The sequence below is a fragment of the Sphaerodactylus townsendi genome, linkage group LG07 (assembly GCF_021028975.2).
Source record: "Sphaerodactylus townsendi isolate TG3544 linkage group LG07, MPM_Stown_v2.3, whole genome shotgun sequence".
NCBI lineage: Eukaryota > Metazoa > Chordata > Lepidosauria > Squamata > Sphaerodactylidae > Sphaerodactylus > Sphaerodactylus townsendi.
Genome location: NC_059431.1, coordinates 268765 through 288138, shown reverse-complemented (window position 1 = coordinate 288138; position 19374 = coordinate 268765). Strand labels below are relative to the sequence as shown.

General features: G+C 46.1%; 1 protein-coding gene across 2 annotated transcripts; it reads left to right on the top strand.

Annotated features, from left to right (window-relative positions):
* The first annotated feature begins 6025 nt into the window (after positions 1–6025).
* LOC125437248 (nucleolar protein 6-like) lies at positions 6026–17288 on the top strand. 2 transcript variants are annotated; one of them, XM_048504710.1, is made up of 7 exons: positions 6026–6140; positions 6675–6899; positions 8327–8443; positions 9633–9812; positions 12486–12657; positions 16781–16915; positions 17089–17288. In XM_048504710.1, the coding sequence occupies exons 1-7, from the start codon at positions 6111–6113 to the stop codon at positions 17280–17282; spliced, it is 1053 nt and encodes a 350-aa protein (XP_048360667.1). In that variant the 5' UTR covers positions 6026–6110; the 3' UTR covers positions 17283–17288. The 2 variants fall into 2 exon arrangements, with proteins under 2 accessions (XP_048360667.1, XP_048360668.1); XM_048504711.1 differs by having other exon boundaries at positions 6044–6175.
* The last annotated feature ends 2086 nt before the right edge of the window (positions 17289–19374 follow it).

Here is a 19374-nt window from a genome sequence, read left to right as displayed (position 1 = left end):
TTATTAGGACCAGCTACAATGACACAAAACGACATGCAAGCTCTTGAGTCCACAAGAACGCTTCCTCAAACCTGGGGGCTGCTCTGGTAATTTCTACAGCCTGTGTTGTGCTTTTAGTATGCATAGGGTTGCCAGATTCCAGGTGGGGCCTGGAGATCTCAAAATAACTGGAGTCCACCATCCTTTTGGTCCATCTGACAAACCAGACTCTAGTCCACAAAATGTCACCAAATCACTTCAGAACTTTGCCGGATGAGACACAAATTTGCTAAGCTTGTGGAACTCAGTGTGAGGGGAATCTGACATGTACAAGGTTCTAGGTCCATCTCTAAAAAACAATCATGAAATGTAAGAACAGCCCTGCTGGATTAGACTAAGATCTCAGCCAGCATCTTGACTTGCACAGTGACTCGTTACCATAGAGAGCCAAGAGTCATAGTACAGAGGGAGCAAGCTTGTTTTCTGCTGCTCCAGAGACTAGGACCAGGAGTAACGGATTCAAAGTACAGGAAAAGAGATTCCACCTAAACATTAAGGAAGAACTTCCTGATGGTCAGGGCTGTGGAATCCGTTCCCTTGGAGGGTGGTGGAGTCTCCTTCTTTGGAGGCTTTTTAGCAGAGGCTGAATGACCCTCTGTCAAGTGTACTTTGATTGTTCCTGCATGGCAGGGGGTTGGACTGGATGGCCCTTGGTCTCTTCCAACTCTATGATTCCTTTTGATCAGCAGGTCCAACCTGAACGTAGTCATTGTCAATGAGACAGACTTTAGGCTGAGACCTTGGAAGAAGAAGAAGAAGAAGAAGAAGAAGAAGAAGAAGAAGAAGAAGAAGAAGAAGAAGACGAGGAAGAGGAAGAGGAGGAGGAGGAGTTTTGGATTTATATCCCCCCTTTCTCTCCTATAGGAGACTCAAAGGGGCTGACAATCTCCTTGCCCTTCCCCCCTCACAACAAACACCCTGTGAGGTGGGTGGGGCTGAGACAGCTCCGAGAAGCTGTGACTAGCCCATGGTCACCCAGCTGGCATCTGTGGGAGTGCACAGGCTAATCTGAATTCCCCAGATAAGCCTCCACAACTCAAGTGGCAGAGCGGGGAATCAAACCCGGTTCCTCCAGATCAGAGTGCACCTGCTCTTAACCACTATGCCACTGCTGCTCTCCATAGAACCACCATAGGAGCAGGAACAGACTGAATGTGATAGACCACTGGTGTGACTTAGTAGCAGCCATCTCCACTTAAAACAGACCAGGCAGCAGGCAATGTGAAAGACATCAGCCTGAGACCTTGGACAGCTACAGAGCAGACAGTACCGACCTTGACGGACGAATGTGTGTGTGTTCAAGGCACTTTTAGCTATGCATACCGGTTCATTGGTGGTGTATTTTTGGAGAATGCACGTTAGGCCCCGTTGTATTGTTCCACTAACCTTCCGGAACACATGGGATGGAAAAGCTGCTCTTTGGCGACGCAGGCATGTAATGACAAGATGAGCCATTTCTAGCTGAAACCTCTCCAGGCACTCGGCAAACAAAAGGCCGATGGCTCCACTGTCTTTCTCTCTTGTTTGCAGCCTTTGTCTGGTGGCCTTCAGGCAGAGCTCATCTCCTTGAGCGTCAGCAGATGGTCCCTTCTCAGAGCATAGCAGCCTTGTTCCACTTGCCTGCAGGCTCTTGCTCGGATGGGTACACCTGGAGGCTAGGTTCAATGTTATGCTGTCTGCAGTTCTTTATGTATATAGCAAGCCTTTATTGGCATAGACAACAGTACAACAATAATAAAAAACGGATTAAAAAGCATATACAATACAGGAAATAAATGTTAGGTCGAAGGAAATCTACTGCCGTTTAGTAATTTCCAGGAGAAAGTCTGCCACTATCATACAGAGAGAAGGATCAGGATTGTCCAACAAGTAGTGTAATCTAAATAAATCGGGGTGATGGGGTAAATGTAAAGGAGTAAGATTCACATACTTGGATCTGATTTCCTTGAATCTGAGACAGTGTAGTAATTGGTGGGCCAGAGATTCAACTGAGCCATCATTACATGGGCACAATCTTTTAGCCTTTTCTTGCTTATTAAATCTGCCATGTAACAAGGCAGAAGGCATAACATTAAACCTGGCGAGCATTATGGCTCTCCTTTGAGCAGGGTTTATTAAGCAATACAGGTTGTGTGCTAAGTTCAAATGGGAGAGAAAAATACAGGGGGGAGCACGTTTTCTTGGCTGTGGTGATTTGGGTAGAGAACTCTCTATCCAATCAAGTTGACCCTTATACAATTTTCTATAAGCTTTCCAGAATAGGACCAAAGGGCAAAGTGAATCCACTGACAGTCCAATAGAGGCCATTTTTTTCTTCAATTACGGAAAACCAGGGGTTGGAATGGGTGTCAGAGAGCAGACGGTGGACCAGGGAATTACAGTCTGAGAGAAAATGAATTCGTAGCCAGAATCTAAAAGCCCTCAGCCAAGCAGCTGATTCCAAGGAGTTTTGACCTAACTCCAGACAAAGGGACAGTTCTCTATGGAAGATACCAAACTGTAGCATATTCAGAAAGGCATTGCCCCGGAAGGCGGGCTGCATTGAAACTTTTCAGCATGTTCTATTTTATTGTCCTTTTAGCTGGAGATCTGAGCAAAGTACATAAGCCCTATTCTAGTACACAGGACTGGACTTCCCAGTTCGATTAAGCGGATATTTCTTTTGAATAACTCCAATCTTGTATTAAGTTAGCGGGTAGCCAAATTTCTGGAAGATGCCGTAAAGTCGTGTCACGCTAAGGATGGGAGATCAATGGTGGTATTTTTACATTTGTTTCTGCAAAAACGGGCCTTCTTGCTTTGTTTTTTAATTTAAATCATGAATATTCACCATGTCTTATGTCATGTGTTTTTATGCCAATAAAGACCTATGGATGGATGGAGCCAGAGGCCATTTGCTGACCCTTTCCTGTCATTGGGACCCCAGGATCTGGGGGAACGGAGAATGTGCACTCTCAAATTTACAAGCTTAATCTTCAGGTTAACCCCTCCCCACGTATGCTATTCCACCTTTTCTTTGTAATCTCTTGATATATTTGCCAGCAGCCTTCCTTTAATCTTCTTTTCTTCAAGCTGAACAAATGCACTTGTTTGACCCTCACGGTGCTTGGTTATCCCTGCAGCTCTTACCTGCATCTTTTGATCTCAGTCCATCGAGGGCAATATTGTCTACTCAGACCGGCAGCTGCTCTCCAGGGTCTTGGGGGAGAGGTCTTTTGCATCATCTACACCAGTGATGGCGAACCTATGGCACGGGTGCCAGAGGTGGCACTCGGAGCCCTCTCTGTGGGCACACGCACACAGAGTTCGTCATGTGGGGGGTGGAAAATCACCCACACACACACACACACACATCAAGGCTGGCCTGGGCCCACTTGAGTTAACGCAACGCATGCAGCATCTCGCGGTAAGCAGGGGAGGGACTAGGCTAGATGGCACACTGGTACCTGTGCTCCAGGTGGCTGCTGCCCAAGGGGGAGGGTGCAGAGGAGGCAGAGATTCTAGAGAGGCACAGAGCAGTGTACGCGGGACTTCCTGGAAGCTAGAGCAGGCTGGCCCCTGCTCGAGCGGGTGGGGCGGAGGAAGAGGGAGCCAACTGGTTTTTTTTAAACTAAAACCTCAGCATTCAGGTTAAATTGCCGGGATGGCGCTTTGCGATAAATAAGTGGGGTTTGGGTTGCAATTTGGGCACTTGGTCTCAAAAAGGTTCGCCATCACTGATCTACACCCTGGTCCTTTTAACAGGAGATGGCGAAGATGGAACCTGGGACTTTCTGCATGCAAGGCAGATACTTGGCCCTCTTTAGAACATTTCTCCTACATTCCAATTATATCAGACTCCAGGGCAATAATATTTAAGAGACTGATAAGATTTAGAAGGGTAAAGAATCGTAGAGTCGGAAGAGACCCCAAGGGCCATCAAGTCCAACCCCCTCCAATGCAGGAACGCACAATCAAAGCATTTCTGACAGGTGGCCATCCAGCATCTCTTTAAAAACCTCCAAAGGAGGAGACTCCACCACACTCCGAGGCAGTGACCTCCATAAACTTTACAGAGTCAAGATACCCCTTGTCAGCTACCAGAAGGGAACTCTGACTCTCATATCTTATATCCCACCCCCAAATCTTATTAGTTTCTAAGATCCTCTGGACTGGAACCCAGCTCTTTTACTGCAGGCTGACATAACACTACCCTCTGAAACTAAAAACAAATTTCTTATTTGAGCATCTAAGATCTCCCTTTACTGATTGATCATTAGCATTAATAGTCTACTACAAGACTCAGAGGAAGTCCAGAAGTGGAAGGGCAGAATATTATTATTATTATTATTATTATTATTATTATTATTATTATTATTATTATTATTATTATTATTATTGATGATGATGATAATGCCCAAAATATTCTGAGAGTCCCGTCTCATCCAGCACACTCTCTTTTTGAACTGTGACCATCCAGCAGACGATACAGGTCTATCAAAACTAGGACAAAGAGGCTTAGAGACAGCTTCTACTCTAGAGCTGTGGCTATGCTAAACTCTGCGGCTTCATGTTGATGTGTTTGGGGCTGTGTAGGGCTGGGTGGAGGAAGGGGAAAGAGAGGATCGGGTATGAGTCTGAAACTGTGTGCATCGAGGAATGCTGCTGTAAATTTCGTTGTGCGTGCACAATGACAATAAAATGCTTATGCTTATGATGGCAATAATAAAAGTTCAATCTAGTGAAAGCTTCAGCTATTTATTTACTTTGGATTTATATCCTGCCTCATCCTTGAAGGGCTCTGGGTGGGTCACAACACAATGTTAGACTGCTAGAATGTTAGTTGATTTGAAATTCTGTTCAATATAACAATAACAATCAAAATTCATACTGGGATCTGCATGAGTACTGTAGCGATACATTACAATGTCCTGGGCCTCTGGGTGAAGGTTGAATTGCAATGAAAAGCCAACAACCAGCTAAAGAACTGGCAGCTATGATATTAAACCAAGCTAAATGATTATAATTATAGCAACACTTGAAACCCCTTCAAATCAATCAAATCAATATTGGTCAGATTCAAAATGCAGACCTGCTGGGATCTGCTGATACATTACAATGTCCTAGGCCTCTGGGTGAGGCTCAAATTGCAATGAAAGGTCAACAACCAACTAAAGAACTGGCAGCTGTGAAATTAAACAAAATGTAATAATAATAACAACAACAATAGCAGTTTTATATATTTAACAGAATTTCAAATCAACCATAATTCTACCTGGTGCATTCACTAGATTGAACTCTTATTATTGCCTTCATTATTTATGGTTCCTATAATCCCACGCTTAACCATGTTTCACAAACCAGATAAAAAACAAAAAGACAGGTCAGGTCTCCGCCCCGGAGATGTTACAATCTGAGATTAAAGAATGGGCAGTCAAGCTGTTTGACTAAGAAGAAGCCAATAGAAAGAAAGGGAACGACGCTCCCGCTTACTCCATTGACAAATGGCTAAACCTTGGACTTCTGATTGGATCATCTATTCGTCGATCAAGCCAGGATTCTCCCCTGATTTGCTGATATTTGGAACCTTCATTGGCACGGTTACCAGTCCGTCAAAAGAGTGGCAGCCAATAGAAATCAGACTTCGAGTTGATGGACAAGCAGTGATACCAATCACAGCGCGGGAAACGGTATAAGGGGAGGTTCCTTCTTAATAGGTTTGATCTGTGAAGTAGGAAAGTTGTGAAAGAGATCAACGCTGCACTCGGGTATTGCCCAGAAAGACTAATACATTTTATTTCGACATGAGCAAGCGAAGGGCTCGCTTCAGCAACGCCCGCCCCTCCGTCGCCCTAGCAACCAAACAGTCCGGCGCTGGAGATAGGAAGACAGGATAATATCGCTCCCTGATTGGACCAAATTTACATGACCACGCCCACTCCAGCAAGTTTGCTTGAGACACAGCGCGGACGATGGGGAAGAGACAGAAACATGCTAGAGTGGGCGGCCGCTGCCGGGAAGGCTTTGTCCAATCGTAGAAAGAACATAAAAAAACTAGTGAGTTCGTTTATCCAATCAGGAGTCGACCGGAAATGAAAGAAGGATCTCTTGGAGTCAACGTGGTTAGTACTAGATTCCATTCACGTGGATACAGAAGGTGGGTCTGGCGGGGGGTGCTTTAATGCATTTCCTTAATACTTTTTCGCATTTTTCCCAACCGGGAAGCATCTTGTCCTCACAACAGCCCTGTGATGCAGGACTGCCACATTCTTAGGGTTAGCCCTGTTAGTATCTGGATGGGAGACTACCAAGGAGGTCCAGGGTTGCTATGCGGGGGGAGGCAATGGCAGACCATCTTTGAACATCTCTTGCCTTAAAAACCCTGCATAGTGCCTGTAAGTTGGCCTCGACTTGACACACACACACACACACACACATACAGAGAATACCTTTTATAGATCTCAGTTATTCTGAGAACATTCTCAGTTCTATAGTGAAAATAACATAAGTGCCATCATTGGCTGCTCTGTGGAAAGCAAGAGATGTTCAGTCCATTTTCTGAGATGCAAAATTCCTTCACCTTGCATTCCTCCACACAGTTTGGTCCCTCAAGATGGAGTTTATTTAAGTTGTGTTTTTTGTTATTGTGGTTGCAGATGTCTGAAGATGCGGAGAGAGATGCAGACAGTGGAGATCAGGAGGCCACAGAGGCCAACAAGAAAAGTAGGCCCTGGGCGAGGAAAAGGGGCTTGGCTGTTGAAGGCCTCTTGCAGCCGGTGAAGATCAGCAAGGCGACCCTTTACAAGCCCCCCACCAGTGAAGAACTGAGCCGGCTGAAGGAGACGGAGAACCTCTTCCATTCCAATCTCTTGCGCTTGCAGGTCAGGATAGGCGTGTTCTTTGGGTGGAATTGTTTTTATCTTGGAGATAGAAGGTCCTGGAAACATTAGGCGGTTTGCTGATGTTAATTAAAATACATTATAGTCTATCTAATTTTCAATGCAGCCAGAATTGTAGATATTCAAATCCAGAGACTGGAGTAATAAACAGGCAAAAAAACCTTTCTACAAACTTTAAAAATGCCTCCGGTTTGCAGAAAAGTTTGAAATATGTAAAAAGTGCACTGGGAGTTAACCCTTCCTCCAAATAGTAGTTTTAAGAATGCTGTCACAGGAGGTGGTGATGGCCACTAACCTGGATAGCTTTAAAAGGGGCTTGGACAGATTTATGGAGGAGAAGTCGATTTATGGCTACCAATCTTGATCCTCTTTGATCTGAGATTGCAAATGCCTTAGCAGACCAGGTGCTCGGGAGCAACAGCCGCAGAAGGCCATTGCGTTCACATCCTGCATGTGAGCTCCCAAAGGCACCTGGTGGGCCACTGCAAGTAGCAGAGAGCTGGACTAGATGGACTCTGGTCTGATCCAGCTGGCTTGTTCTTATGTTCTTAAGGGCATGACAATCCTTGCAGTTTTATTATCAACTCCTTTCCTAATTATCCCCAGCATAGAGTTTGCCTTTTTCACAGCTGCCATGCATTGAGTTGACATTCCCATGGAACTATCAACTAAGACGCCCAAATTCCTTTTCTGGTCTGTGACTGATATTACTGACCCTTGTAGCGTGTATGTGAAGTTTGGATTTTTTCCCCTTGTTCTATAGAGCCAGTGTTCAATAGTGGGAGAACCAGGTTTGACCAGTGGATCTTGTTCCTAACTTCTTGTCTGCATCTGTGGCTGGCATCTTCAGAAGTGCATCACAAAGAGAAGTTTGTTACACACTATGTCCAGTGTGAAGATGCCAGTCACAGGTGCAGGCGAAACGTTAGGAACAAGATCTACCGGACGACGGCCACGCAGCCCGGAAAACCCACCACAACCAATGCTTTACTTTTCTTCTTTGTGTTCCTTAGAGCACAAGCTGCTCGGATAAAAACTTCCTGAACCATCTTGGCCTCCCCTTTCTTGCTTAGAGCACAGGCTGCTGGGATAAAAACTTCCTGAACCACCTTGGCCTCCCCTTTCTTGCTTAGAGCACAAGCTGCTGGGATAAAAACTTCCTGAACCACCTTGGCCTTCCCTTTCTTGCTCTGCTGACTTCTCTCTCTCCCCCCCCCCCTTAGAGTAGTCCCCTGCCTCTTCCCAGCCCCGCCACGTGCGGATCAGGACCCTCCAGCTCTCAGACAGTGTGTTCTCGTCACTTGGTACATCACTGGCCCTCTTGATGATGCTGGAAAAGCAAGGACAGTTAGCGATGCAGCCTTCTGATGTGTTATGTCCTTTTCTCTCCTTCCGCCCTTTCTGCACAGGTCGAGGAGCTTCTGAAAGAGGTGACGCTGAAGGAGAGCAGGAAGCAGAAAATTGACAGCTTCTTGCACCAAATTAATGCACTGCTGGCCGGCATCCCAGAGACTCCTGAAGCTGAGGTATATCCAGGAAGGGGCTGTTGGAATGAGCTTTGGTGTCCAGCGGTCAGCCCTACCTAGAGTTCCCTAAGTTTCCTGTGGGAGCGGGCCCACAGTCTTACTGAAAAGAGCAGCTGGAAGGTGTGTACAGATAAGAAACATAGTTTCTTCCACTCTCTGCATGCACACCAGCTCCTTACCAAACGTAGGAGAGTCACTACTAGAACAATAGAATCATAGAGTTGGAAGAGACCCCAAAGGCCATCAAGTCCAACCCCCAGCCATGCAGGAACACATAATCAAAGCACTGCTGACAGATGGCCATCTTGCCCCTCTTTAAAAACCTCCGAAGAAGGAAACTCCACCACACTCTGAGGTAGTGCATTCCACTGTCAAACAGCCCTGTCAGGAAGTTTTTCCTGATGTTTAGGTGGAATCTCTTTTCCTTCACCTTGAACGCATGACTCCTGGTCCTAGTCTCTGCAGGAGCAGAAAACAAGCTTGCTCTCTCCCCAACGTGACATCCCTTCAAATATCTAAACAGGGCTATCATGTCATCTCTTAACCTTCTTTTCACCAAGCTAAACATCCCCAGCTCCCTCAGTCTCTCCTTGTAGGGCATGGATTCCTGACCTTTGACCATTTTGGTTGCCCTCCTCTGGGCCTGTTCCAGCCTGTCAATATCCTTCTTGAATTGTTGACGCCCAGAACTGGTCACAATATTCCAAGTAAGGTCTAACCAATGCAGAATATTATTATTATTTTATTATTTATCTGATTTAATATACCGCCCTATCCCCGAAGGGCTCAGGGCGGTGCACAACATAAAAACATCATATATCAAATCACAGTACTATTATCATAAATACAGTTAAAAACAACAATTATTTCCTAACACAGCGTCCCACGAAACCCTTGCTTAAACCCTCCCAAGAAAAGATAGTGGGTCCCGATGATGTTAGGGACCCATATGGAGCAGAGGGGAGGGGAATTGTAGAATCGAGAGCTACAATTGCATCCCTTAATCTTGACATTATACTCCTATTGGTACAGCCCAATATCACATTGGCTTTCTTGGCCGCCGCATCACACTGCTGACTCATGCTTATGTATAGTAGCCCAGCTATAGTAGCCCAGCTTCCTGTATTGTGATCCTGGGTCTTCTGCATGTGTGGCCCCATCCTGTCTCAGTCCCTGCCTTGCTTTCCAGATTATGGACCAGTCCTGGCTCCCGAAGGATGTAAAGGTGCCCTTGGTCCAGGTCCCCTTCTGTGTGAAGGGCCGTTTCCGCTTCCTGCCTCCTGTGTCGGTGAAAGTCATGGGGAGTTATCTTCTGGGTACTTGCATCAAACCTGCAGTCAACGTAGATGTAGCCCTCACCATGCCCAGGGTGAGTAGTGGCTGGCCATCTTCCTTGTCTCTCCTTTTTCTCTGAACTTGATGCCGTTGATGACGTAGCAAAAGGAAAACTTCTCAGCATCCTTAATGGCCAGTCTTTACAGAATAGCCATCCTAAAACTCCTTCGTACAACATTCAAAACGGTGTCGTCGGAAGCGGCATGCTGAGAACCAAACAGCGTCCGTCCAGGCGGACCAACCTTGTACCTGTGGCCACCCAAATGTGTTTACTGATGCTAATGATGGGAGCTACAAACCTGTTTAGTTGAAATTATACATTTCCAAAAGCCGGAGGGTAGCTCTGTTGATCTGAAGTAGAACAGCTAGGCAGATTTCGCATGGGCCAAAAACAGCAGTGTGAAAATGGTGTAAAAGGGTTTAAAAGGGAGTAGCAGTGGCGTAGGAGGTTAAGAGCTCGTGTATCTAATCTGGAGGAACCGGGTTTGATTCTCCACTCGGCCACCTGAGCTGTGGAGGCTTATCTGGGGAATTCAGATTAGCCTGTACACTCCCACACACGCCAGCTGGGAGTTGATAATAAAACTGCAAGGATTGTCATGAGTTGATAATAAAACTGCAAGGATTGTCATTCCCTTATATAAAGCAGTGGTGCGACCGCACTTGGAGTGCTGTGTTCAGTTCTGGTCGCCACATCTCAAAAAGGATATCGAAGAGATAGAAAAAGTACAGAGAAGGGCAACGAGGATGATTGAAGGAGTTGGAGCACCTTCCTTATGAGGGGAGAGGCTGCAGGCGTTTGGGACTCTGGAGAGTGAGGCGTCTGAGGGGGGGGATATGATTGAAGTCTATAAAATTATGCATGGGGTAGAAAATGTTGACAGAGAGAAATTTTTCTCTCTTTCTCACAATACTAGAACCAGGGGGCATTCATTGAAAATGCTGGGGGGAAGATTTAGGACTAATAAAAGGAAACACTTCTTCATGCAACGTGTGATTGGTGTTTGGAATATGCTGCCACAGGAGGTGGTGATGGCCACTCACCTGGATAACTTTTAAAAGGGGCTGGGACAGATTTATGGAGGAGGAAAGTCAATCTATGGCTGCACCAATCTTGATCCCCTCCTTGATCTGAAGGATTGCAAATGCCTTAGCAGACCAGGTGCTCCAGGGAGCCAGCTTGGCTGCAGAAGGCCATTGCTTTCACCTCCTGCACGTGAGCTCCCAAAGGCACCTGGTGGGCCACTACGAGTAGCAGAATGCTGGACTAGATGGACTCTGGTCTGATCCAGCAGGCTAGTTCTTATGTTCTTATGTTCTTAACCCCCTACATACCAATTAGCTATATTATGGTGGTCCCCTCCTGGGGAGGAATAGGAGACTTCGGGGGCCACCTAAAGTTGGCTTTTATGATGTGGATCCTGACATTTTTAATGTATTTAATTTGGATTATGTGTTGTGCACTGGTTTTTTTTTAATCTTGTATTGGTTATTGTTGTGGGTTTATCTTGTACACTGCCTAGAGCCCTTCAGGGATGGGCAGTGTGCCAAATTGAATAAATAATAATAATAATTGTCCAAGCTCCTTTGAAGAGAAGAGTTTTGGATTTATACTGTACTTTTCTCAGTTGTAAGGAGTTTCAAAGTGGCTTACAAATTCTTTCCCTTCCTTTCCCCACAGCAGGAGCCTTGTGAGGTATTCGGGGCTGAGCAAGTTCCGAGATAACTGGGACTAGCCCAAGGGCACCCAGAAGACGGGGTGGGGGGATCAAACCTACTTCACCAGATTAGAGTCTGCCACTCTTGTGAAGGTATGGGGAATCAAACCCAGGTCTCCGGATTGCAGTCCACCGCTCTTAACCATTATACCACACTGGACTCCCTTGGGCTCTCGAAGGTTAGGAGGTTAAGAGCTCGTGTATCTAATCTGGAGGAACCGGGTTTGATTCCCAGCTCTGCCGCCTGAGCTGTGGAGGCTTATCTGGGGAATTCAGATTAGCCTGTACCCTCCCACACACGCCGGCTGGGTGACCTTGGGCTAGTCACAGCTTCTCGGAGCTCTCAGCCCCACCTTTGTTGTGAGGGGGGAAGGGCAAGGAGATTGTCAGCCCCTTTGAGTCTCCTGCAGGAGAGAAAGGGGGATATAAATCCAAACTCTTCTTCTACTCCTCCACATGTAAACCCCGCTGGATGATGTCCCTTGGCCCAAAGTCAGCTGTTCTTTTCCCAGAGACTTTCGAAGCCCTCACCACCTGCCTCAATTTAGGGCTCCTCAATGGAGGAGCTGTGGGACCAAGAAGAAGAAGAGTTGGATTTATATCCTTCCTTTCTCTCCTGTAAGGAGACTCAAAGGGGCTTACAATCTCCTCCCCCCCCACAAACACCCTGTGAGGTGGGTAAGGCTGAGAGAGCTCGGAAGAACCATGACTAGCCCAAAGTCACCCAGCTGGCATGTGTTGGAGTGTAATAAGAAGAAGAAGAAGAAGAGTTTGGATTTATGCCACATATCCCTCCTCCCTCCCAACTTCCCCCTTCCTTCCTCCTCCCTCTTCCCTTTCTTCTTCTTCTTCTTCTTTCTTCTTCTTCCTCCCTCTTCTTCCTCTTCCTTTCCTCTTCCTCTTCCTCAAAGGGCTACTGGACCTCAACATATTACTCAAAGCTGCATGTGTTTGTTATTATGACCCTTCCTTCTCTACCACCCTTCAGGGAGATCTTCCAAGACAAGGACAATCCTCAACTTCAGCTACCACCGGAAGCTTGTGCCCTCATTTTGGCCCACACGCCACCAATTGGTTACAAGGAACAGGGCCTGGGGAGTGTGATGTTTGCCTATGCCAATGGGAACCATCTGAAGCCTGTGGTACTGCTGCATCCCCACGGTGAGGGAGATTTCCTTGCTTGCTACGAACCCCTTCCATTTGTAGTCTTGTGCATTCCTCGACAGAATAGCTGCTGTGTGCCACAGGGCATCCGGAAAAAAGTAGGTAACAGATTGCAGGTCCACGGCATAATGCCACAGCTAGAAGGGTCTGGGGCAGTGTTTGCCTACATTAATAGAAGCGTTGTTCGGAAAGTTGTGGTGTCTAAATTTCAGCGGGTGGACTGTGAAAAGCCGGGCCTTCGGGGAGGCCAGCTGCTGATACCCCCTCCCTTTCCTTCCCCCCCTCCCTTTTCCCCTTCTTTTAACAGCTGGGACCCTGCCGTCCCCCTCTTAGAGGAGTTTTAGCCAATAGGCGCCATCTGTTGCTATTTTGAAATTTTATAGTATGATTTAAATGCTGTGTTTTAATTTGTACCGGTACTTATTGTGCCGCTGTATGACTTGTTATTAGTTGTTCTTGTTGTAAACCACCCTGAGTCCTCCAGGGGAGGGCGGTCTATAAGTTCATTCGTGGAAGGATGGAAGATGGAGGATGGATGGATGGATAGATAGATGAATGATAGATAGATGGATAGATGAATGATAGATGGATGATAGATGGATAAGAACATAAGAACATAAGAACAAGCCAGCTGGATCAGACCAAAGTCCATCTAGTCCAGCTCTCTGCTACTCGCAGTGGCCCACCAGGTGCCTTTGGGAGCTCACATGTAGGATGTGAACGCAATGGCCTTCTGCGGCTGTTGCTCCCGATCACCTTGGTCTGTTAAGGCATTTGCAATCTCAGATCAAAGAGGATCAAGAGTGGTAGCCATAAATCGACTTCTCCTCCATAAATCTGTCCAAGCCCCTTTTACAGCTATCCAGGTGAGTGGCCATCACCACCTCCTGTGGCAGCATATTCCAAACACCAATCACACGTTGCGTGAAGAAGTGTTTCCTTTTATTAGTCCTAATTCTTCCCCAGCATTTTCAATGAATGCCCCCTGGTTCTAGTATTAATAGAGAAAGAGAGAAAAATTTCTCTCTGTCAACATTTTCTACCCCATGCATACTCTTATAGGACTTCTAATCATATCCCCTTAGTCAGCCTCCCTCTCCAAACTAAAGAGTCCCTAAAGCTGCAGCCTCTCCTCATAGGGAAGGTGCTCCAGTCCCCTCAATCATCCTTTTGTTGTTCCTTCTCTGCACTTTTTTTTTCTATCTCCTCAATATCCTTTTGGAGATGCGGCCACCAGAACTGGACACAGTACTCCGCGCGGTCGCGACATCACGTGCTTTATATAAGGGCATGACAATTCCTGTGCAGTTTTATTATCACCTCCTTTCATAATGATCCTCAGCATAGCTTGCCTTTTTTCACAGTTGTGCCATGCAATGAGTTGACATTCCCACATGGAACTATCAATCCAAGACGCTTTAAATCCCCTTTTCCTGGTCTAGACTAATAGAACTGACCCCTGTAGCGCGGTATGTGAAGTTTGGATTTTTTTGCCCCTATGTGCATCACATTACATTTTGCTTACATTGAACCGCATTTGCCATTTCTGAGTCTACTCACCCACTTTATCAAGGTCCGCTTTGAGCTCTTTCGCAATCCCCAGTGGTTCTCACCACCCCACATAATTTGGTATCATCTGCAAACTTACACCACGCTACCCACCCCTACTTCCAGGTCATTTATGAATAGGTTAAAAGAGCACTGGTCCCAAAATCCGGATCCTTGGGGACACCACCATGGACATCTCTCCATTGTGAGAACTTCCCATTTACACCCACTTCTTTGTTTCCTGTTTCTCAACCAGTTTTTTAATCCATATTAGGACTTCCCCTCTTATTCCTTCTTCATTAAGCTGAGTTTTCTCAACAGTCTCTGGTGAGGGAACTTTGTCAAAAGCCTTTTGGAAATCTAAGTAGACAATGTCCACCGTTCACCCCTGTTCACATGCCTGTTTACACCCCTCAAAAGAATCCTAGTAAGTTTGTAAGACAGGATTTGCTCTCAGCAAAAAAGCCATGTTGACTGGACTTTCTCAGCAGGTCTTTGCTTTTCTACATTGTTTTATAATGTTATCTCTTTAATGATAGACTGGGACCAATTCTCTACTCAGGAACAGATGTCAAACTGACTGGCTCTTGTAATTTCCGGTCCCCCCTAGATCCTTTCTTAAAGATTGGTGTGACATTGGCCATCTTCCAGTCTTCAGGGATGGAGCCTGATTCCAGGGATAAGTTGCATATTAAAGTGAGAAGATCAGCAATTTCATGCTTGAGCTCTTTAAGAACTCTTGGGTGAATGCAATCTGGGCCAGGGGATTTGGTAACATTTAGTTTATCAATGGCTGCCAGAACTTCTTCCTTGTCTACCACTAATGATGGATGGATGATGGATGGATGGATAGATAGATAGATAGATCCTGAGTTATCACGTGCCGTGCTGTCACAGATGTCTTCAGCGCTCTTGAACTCTGTGTGTGGGTGTGCATGCTTTTTCCATCTGAACTAGTAGAAGTGGGTGAAGAAGCTGATGTTGATGAGTGTAGCATTAATGTATTGATTAAAAAACAATTAAGTGAAGCTGACAGGAAGAACATTATGGAATCATAAAGTTGGAAGAGACCACCAGGGCCATCGAGTCCAACCCCCTTGCCACGTTGGAACACACAATGAAAGCATTTCCAACACATGTTCATCCAGACTCTGTTTCAAAACCTCCAAAGAAGGAGACTCCACCACTCTCTGAGGCAGTGAATTCCACAGTTTAGTTTAGTTTATTCAATTTATTTCCCGCCCTCCCCCGAAGGGCTCAGGGCGGCGCACAACAATAGTATAAGCAACAATATCAATATCAGCAATATCAATACTAGCAAACATCAATAAGCATCACAATATACAAAAAAATTCATAGACATGGGAATAAAGTCAGCAAAATAACAAATCACAATATCGTACGTTACAAAGTATACATCGCACAAAATTTATCAATAACATAACCCATTAGCATATTATTATTATTATTATTATTATTATTATTATTATTATTATTATTATTATTATTATTATTATTATTACTATTATTACTATTATACACATAACAACACAGCACAGGTGTCTGGAATTCATCTCTGAATATCGAGTCCTTCCCAAGGACCTAGGATATTAGAGGTATTTGCGTAGAATATGTGCAGTTCCTAGAAGTGCTGCTTTCTGCAGCAGGTGGACTGATGTTCTGTCCAAGTTTAGGCTTTCCAGATGTTTTTCAAGATTTCTTGGGATTCCTCCTAGAGCACTGACTACTAGTGGGATTACTGTTCTTTTTTTGCCACAATCATTCAACTTCAATTTGTAGGTCCTTGTATTTTGTGATCTTTTCCAGCTCTTTGTCCCTCTACCCTTGTTGTCAACTGGCACAGCAACATCTTATGATCCAAACATGTTTTTTCTCTACCACTGTTATGTCTGGGGTGTTGTGTGCCAGGTGTCTGTCTGTCTGTATTCTAAAGTCCCAGAGTATTTTGTTTCCTCCATTTTCTCGATAGTCTTCTCATGGCTTGTGCTCGCATTCTCAGGTCTCTGCTACAGGGCAGGCCGTACTTTTTGCAAAGGTTCCAGTGCACCATTGCTGCTAGCCTATTGTGACGTTCGAGATAGTCAGTTTGGGCTATTTTCTTACAACAGCAGATGATGTGCTCCACGGTTTCATCACCCTCTTTATTATGATGATGATGATGATGATGATGATGATGATTAATTGATTAATTGATTAATTGATTAATTGATTAATTGATTAATTGATTAATTGAATTTAGTATACTGCCTTATTCCCGAAATAACAACAATCATGACATTAACAACCCTTACTGCCAGGAAGTTTTCCTCATGTTTAAGCGGAATCTCTTTTCCTTCACCTTGAACCCGTTACCCCAGGTCCTACTCTCTACCTGTCATTTTTGCATCCCACTGTGGTCAGCTCCCACAATGGCTGCTTCTCTCCTCTTATTCCCGCTCCACAGCTGTTTTGGTTGTCCCTCCGAGCTATAGCACACCTTTGCGAGGAGGGAACCTGTTTGACTCACTATTGATGGATTTCAGCCACTCTGCTGCATCTCTTTTCCCCACAGGGAAAGACGCCAAGACGGCGACCATCCGTCTCTACGCCTGCCCTCCCCAAGGCCTTTTCAAGCCCAGCCGTCTGCATCCTGACAAGAACAATGTCCGCACCACCTGGTTCACAGGGAAAGGCTCACCTGTGGCAGGTATAGTCAGAAGAGGCTCCAGAAGGGAAAACTTTTTCAAGTTAAACCTGAGATGTGTTTCGGAAGCGCTGTGTGTCTGGGGGTGGGGGAAGCATAGGAGAGCCAAACTGATTAGAAAAGTGGTCTCTACCACTCTTGTATCTGGTACATTTTTTATCTGACCCTCCCTCCAGGGCAATGTGGCACTCAGCAAGACCTTTCTAGATGCCTTCCCTTGAGACTGATCCAGAAACTGAAACTGGTCCAGAATGCGGTGGCACGACTTCTGGTGGGCGGCTCGAGCCCATATCACCCTGGTGTTGCGTTGCCTACACTGGCTTCCAGTGGAATTTCAGATTGTTTTCAAGGTGTTGGTGTTAACCTTTAAGGCCCTTCGCGGCTTGGGACCCTCATACCTTTGGGACAGTCTCACCCCATATGTCCCTGGTAGGCCTCTGTGTTCTGCTGAGGCCAACTAGCTGATGATCCCTGGCCCCTCTGTGATGCAGCTGGCCTCTACCCGGGCCAGGGCTTTTACGGCCCTGGCCCCTGCCTGGTGGAACACACTTCCACCAGCGGTACGGGCCCTGCGGGATCTTAGTGATTTCTGCAGGGCCTGGAAGACTGAATTGTTCCACCGGGCGATTGGATTGGATTGGATGTCCCTGTGTTGCGTGCGGTACCATCATTGGCACTACCGGTGTGACATCTTTCGGTATTGTCTGTCCCCTCCCGGCCTTGGGACCGGGAGCCATCATTAGTACTATTAATATTGTTTTACTGGGTTTAAGAATGCTGCTTATTCTGAGTTATGTATTTTAACTATTTATCACTTATTTATTGTGCACATTGTTTTAGTTGTGGTTTTGCTGTACACCGCCCAGAGCCCTTCGGGGGTGGGCGGTTTGTCAAATTTAATAAATAATAATAATAATAGGTGGGGCCAACAGGGTGTCTGAATGGCCACTGGGCTTTTGATGGGTTGTGCCGATTTTTAAATGTTTGCCTTGGCAGCACCTGCTACAACATTTCAATAATTGTGACTGTGTGTCTGAAGGTAAACCGTGGAAGCCTTTTACTGGCTGACTCCATGTCCAGTGGCAGCTACCCTGTTTCCCCGAATATAAGACATCCCCGGAAAATAAGACGTAGTAGAGGTTTTGCTGAAGTGCGAAATATAAGGCATCCCCCAAAAGTAAGACGTAGCAAAGTTTTTGTTTGGAAGCATGCTTGATGAACAGAATACAGAAATATAAGACATCCCCTGAAAATAAGACATAGCGCATCTTTGGGAGCAAAAATTAATATAAGACACTGTCTTATTTTCGGGGAAACACGGTATTTGTGGCTGCCTCGATCATGTAATGACAGAATTCCAAAGATGTCTTCAGACTCAAAAAGGCTGGGTAGCTACGAGGCACTCGCGATCAGCCGCCGCCTCTCCTGCAGGCTCTTCTTCGTCTCTCTGGGGGCTCAGGTTGGGTTCGGAGGGGCTGGCCTCACAATCGGTAGGAGAGAAGGCCTGTGCCCAGCTTCCACTGGAGACTTCTCAAGCTGGCATGAGGTCTCTACTCCTCCACATGAACCCTGCTGGATGTCCTTGGCCCAGTCACAGTTCTTTCCGAACTCTCTCAGCCTCACCTGCCTCACGAGGGGCCTGTTGTGGAGACAGGACGAAGAAGAAGAAGAAGAAGAGTTGGATTTATATCCTTCCTTTCTCTCCTGTAAGGAGACTCAAAGGGGCTGACAATCTCCTTTCCCTTCCCCCCTCCCCAACAAACATCCTGTGAAGTGGGTGGGACTGAGAGAGCTCGGAAGAACTGTGACTAGCCCAAAGTCACCCAGCTGGCTTGTGTTGGAGTGCACAAGAAGAAGATGAAGAAGAGGAGTTTGGATTGATATCCCCCCTTTCTCTCCTGTAGGAGACTCAAAGGGGCTTACAATCTCCTTGCCCTTCCCCCCTCACAACAAACACCCTGTGAGGTAGGTGGGGCTGAGAGAGCTCCGAAGAACTGTGACTAGCCCAAGGTCACCCAGCTGGCGTGTGTGGGAGTATACAAGAAGAAGAAGAAGAGTTTGGATTTATATCTCCTTCTCTCCTCTGTAGGAGACTCAGTAAGCTGACAATTCTTTTGCTCTTTCCTCGCGAATAAACACCCTGTAGGGCGAGAGAGTTCGAAGAACTGTGACTAGTTTGTTGTCACCTTAGTTATGTGGGAGAGAGCAGAAAGAGAGAAGAAGAGTTGATTATATCCCCCCTTCTCTCCCTCGTAGGGAGACTCAAAGGGGCTTACAATCTCCTTGCTCTTCCCCCCTCACAACAAACACCCTGTGAGGTAGGTGGGGCTGAGAGAGCTCCGAAGAACTGTGACTAGCCCAAGGTCACCCAGCTGGCGTGTGTGGGAGTATACAAGAAGAAGAAGAAGAGTTTGGATTTATATCCCCCCCCTTTCTCTCCTGTAGGAGACTCAAAGGGGCTG

Coding starts and splice junctions, on each gene's coding strand:
- LOC125437248 (XM_048504710.1), top strand. CDS start 6,111: ATGAAAGAAGGATCTCTTGGAGTCAACGTG. Junction 12,658..16,780: donor GGTACTGCTGCATCCCCACG/GTGAGGGAGATT, acceptor TTTTCCCCACAG/GGAAAGACGCCAAGACGGCG. Junction 16,916..17,088: donor GAAAGGCTCACCTGTGGCAG/GTATAGTCAGAA, acceptor CCCTCCCTCCAG/GGCAATGTGGCACTCAGCAA.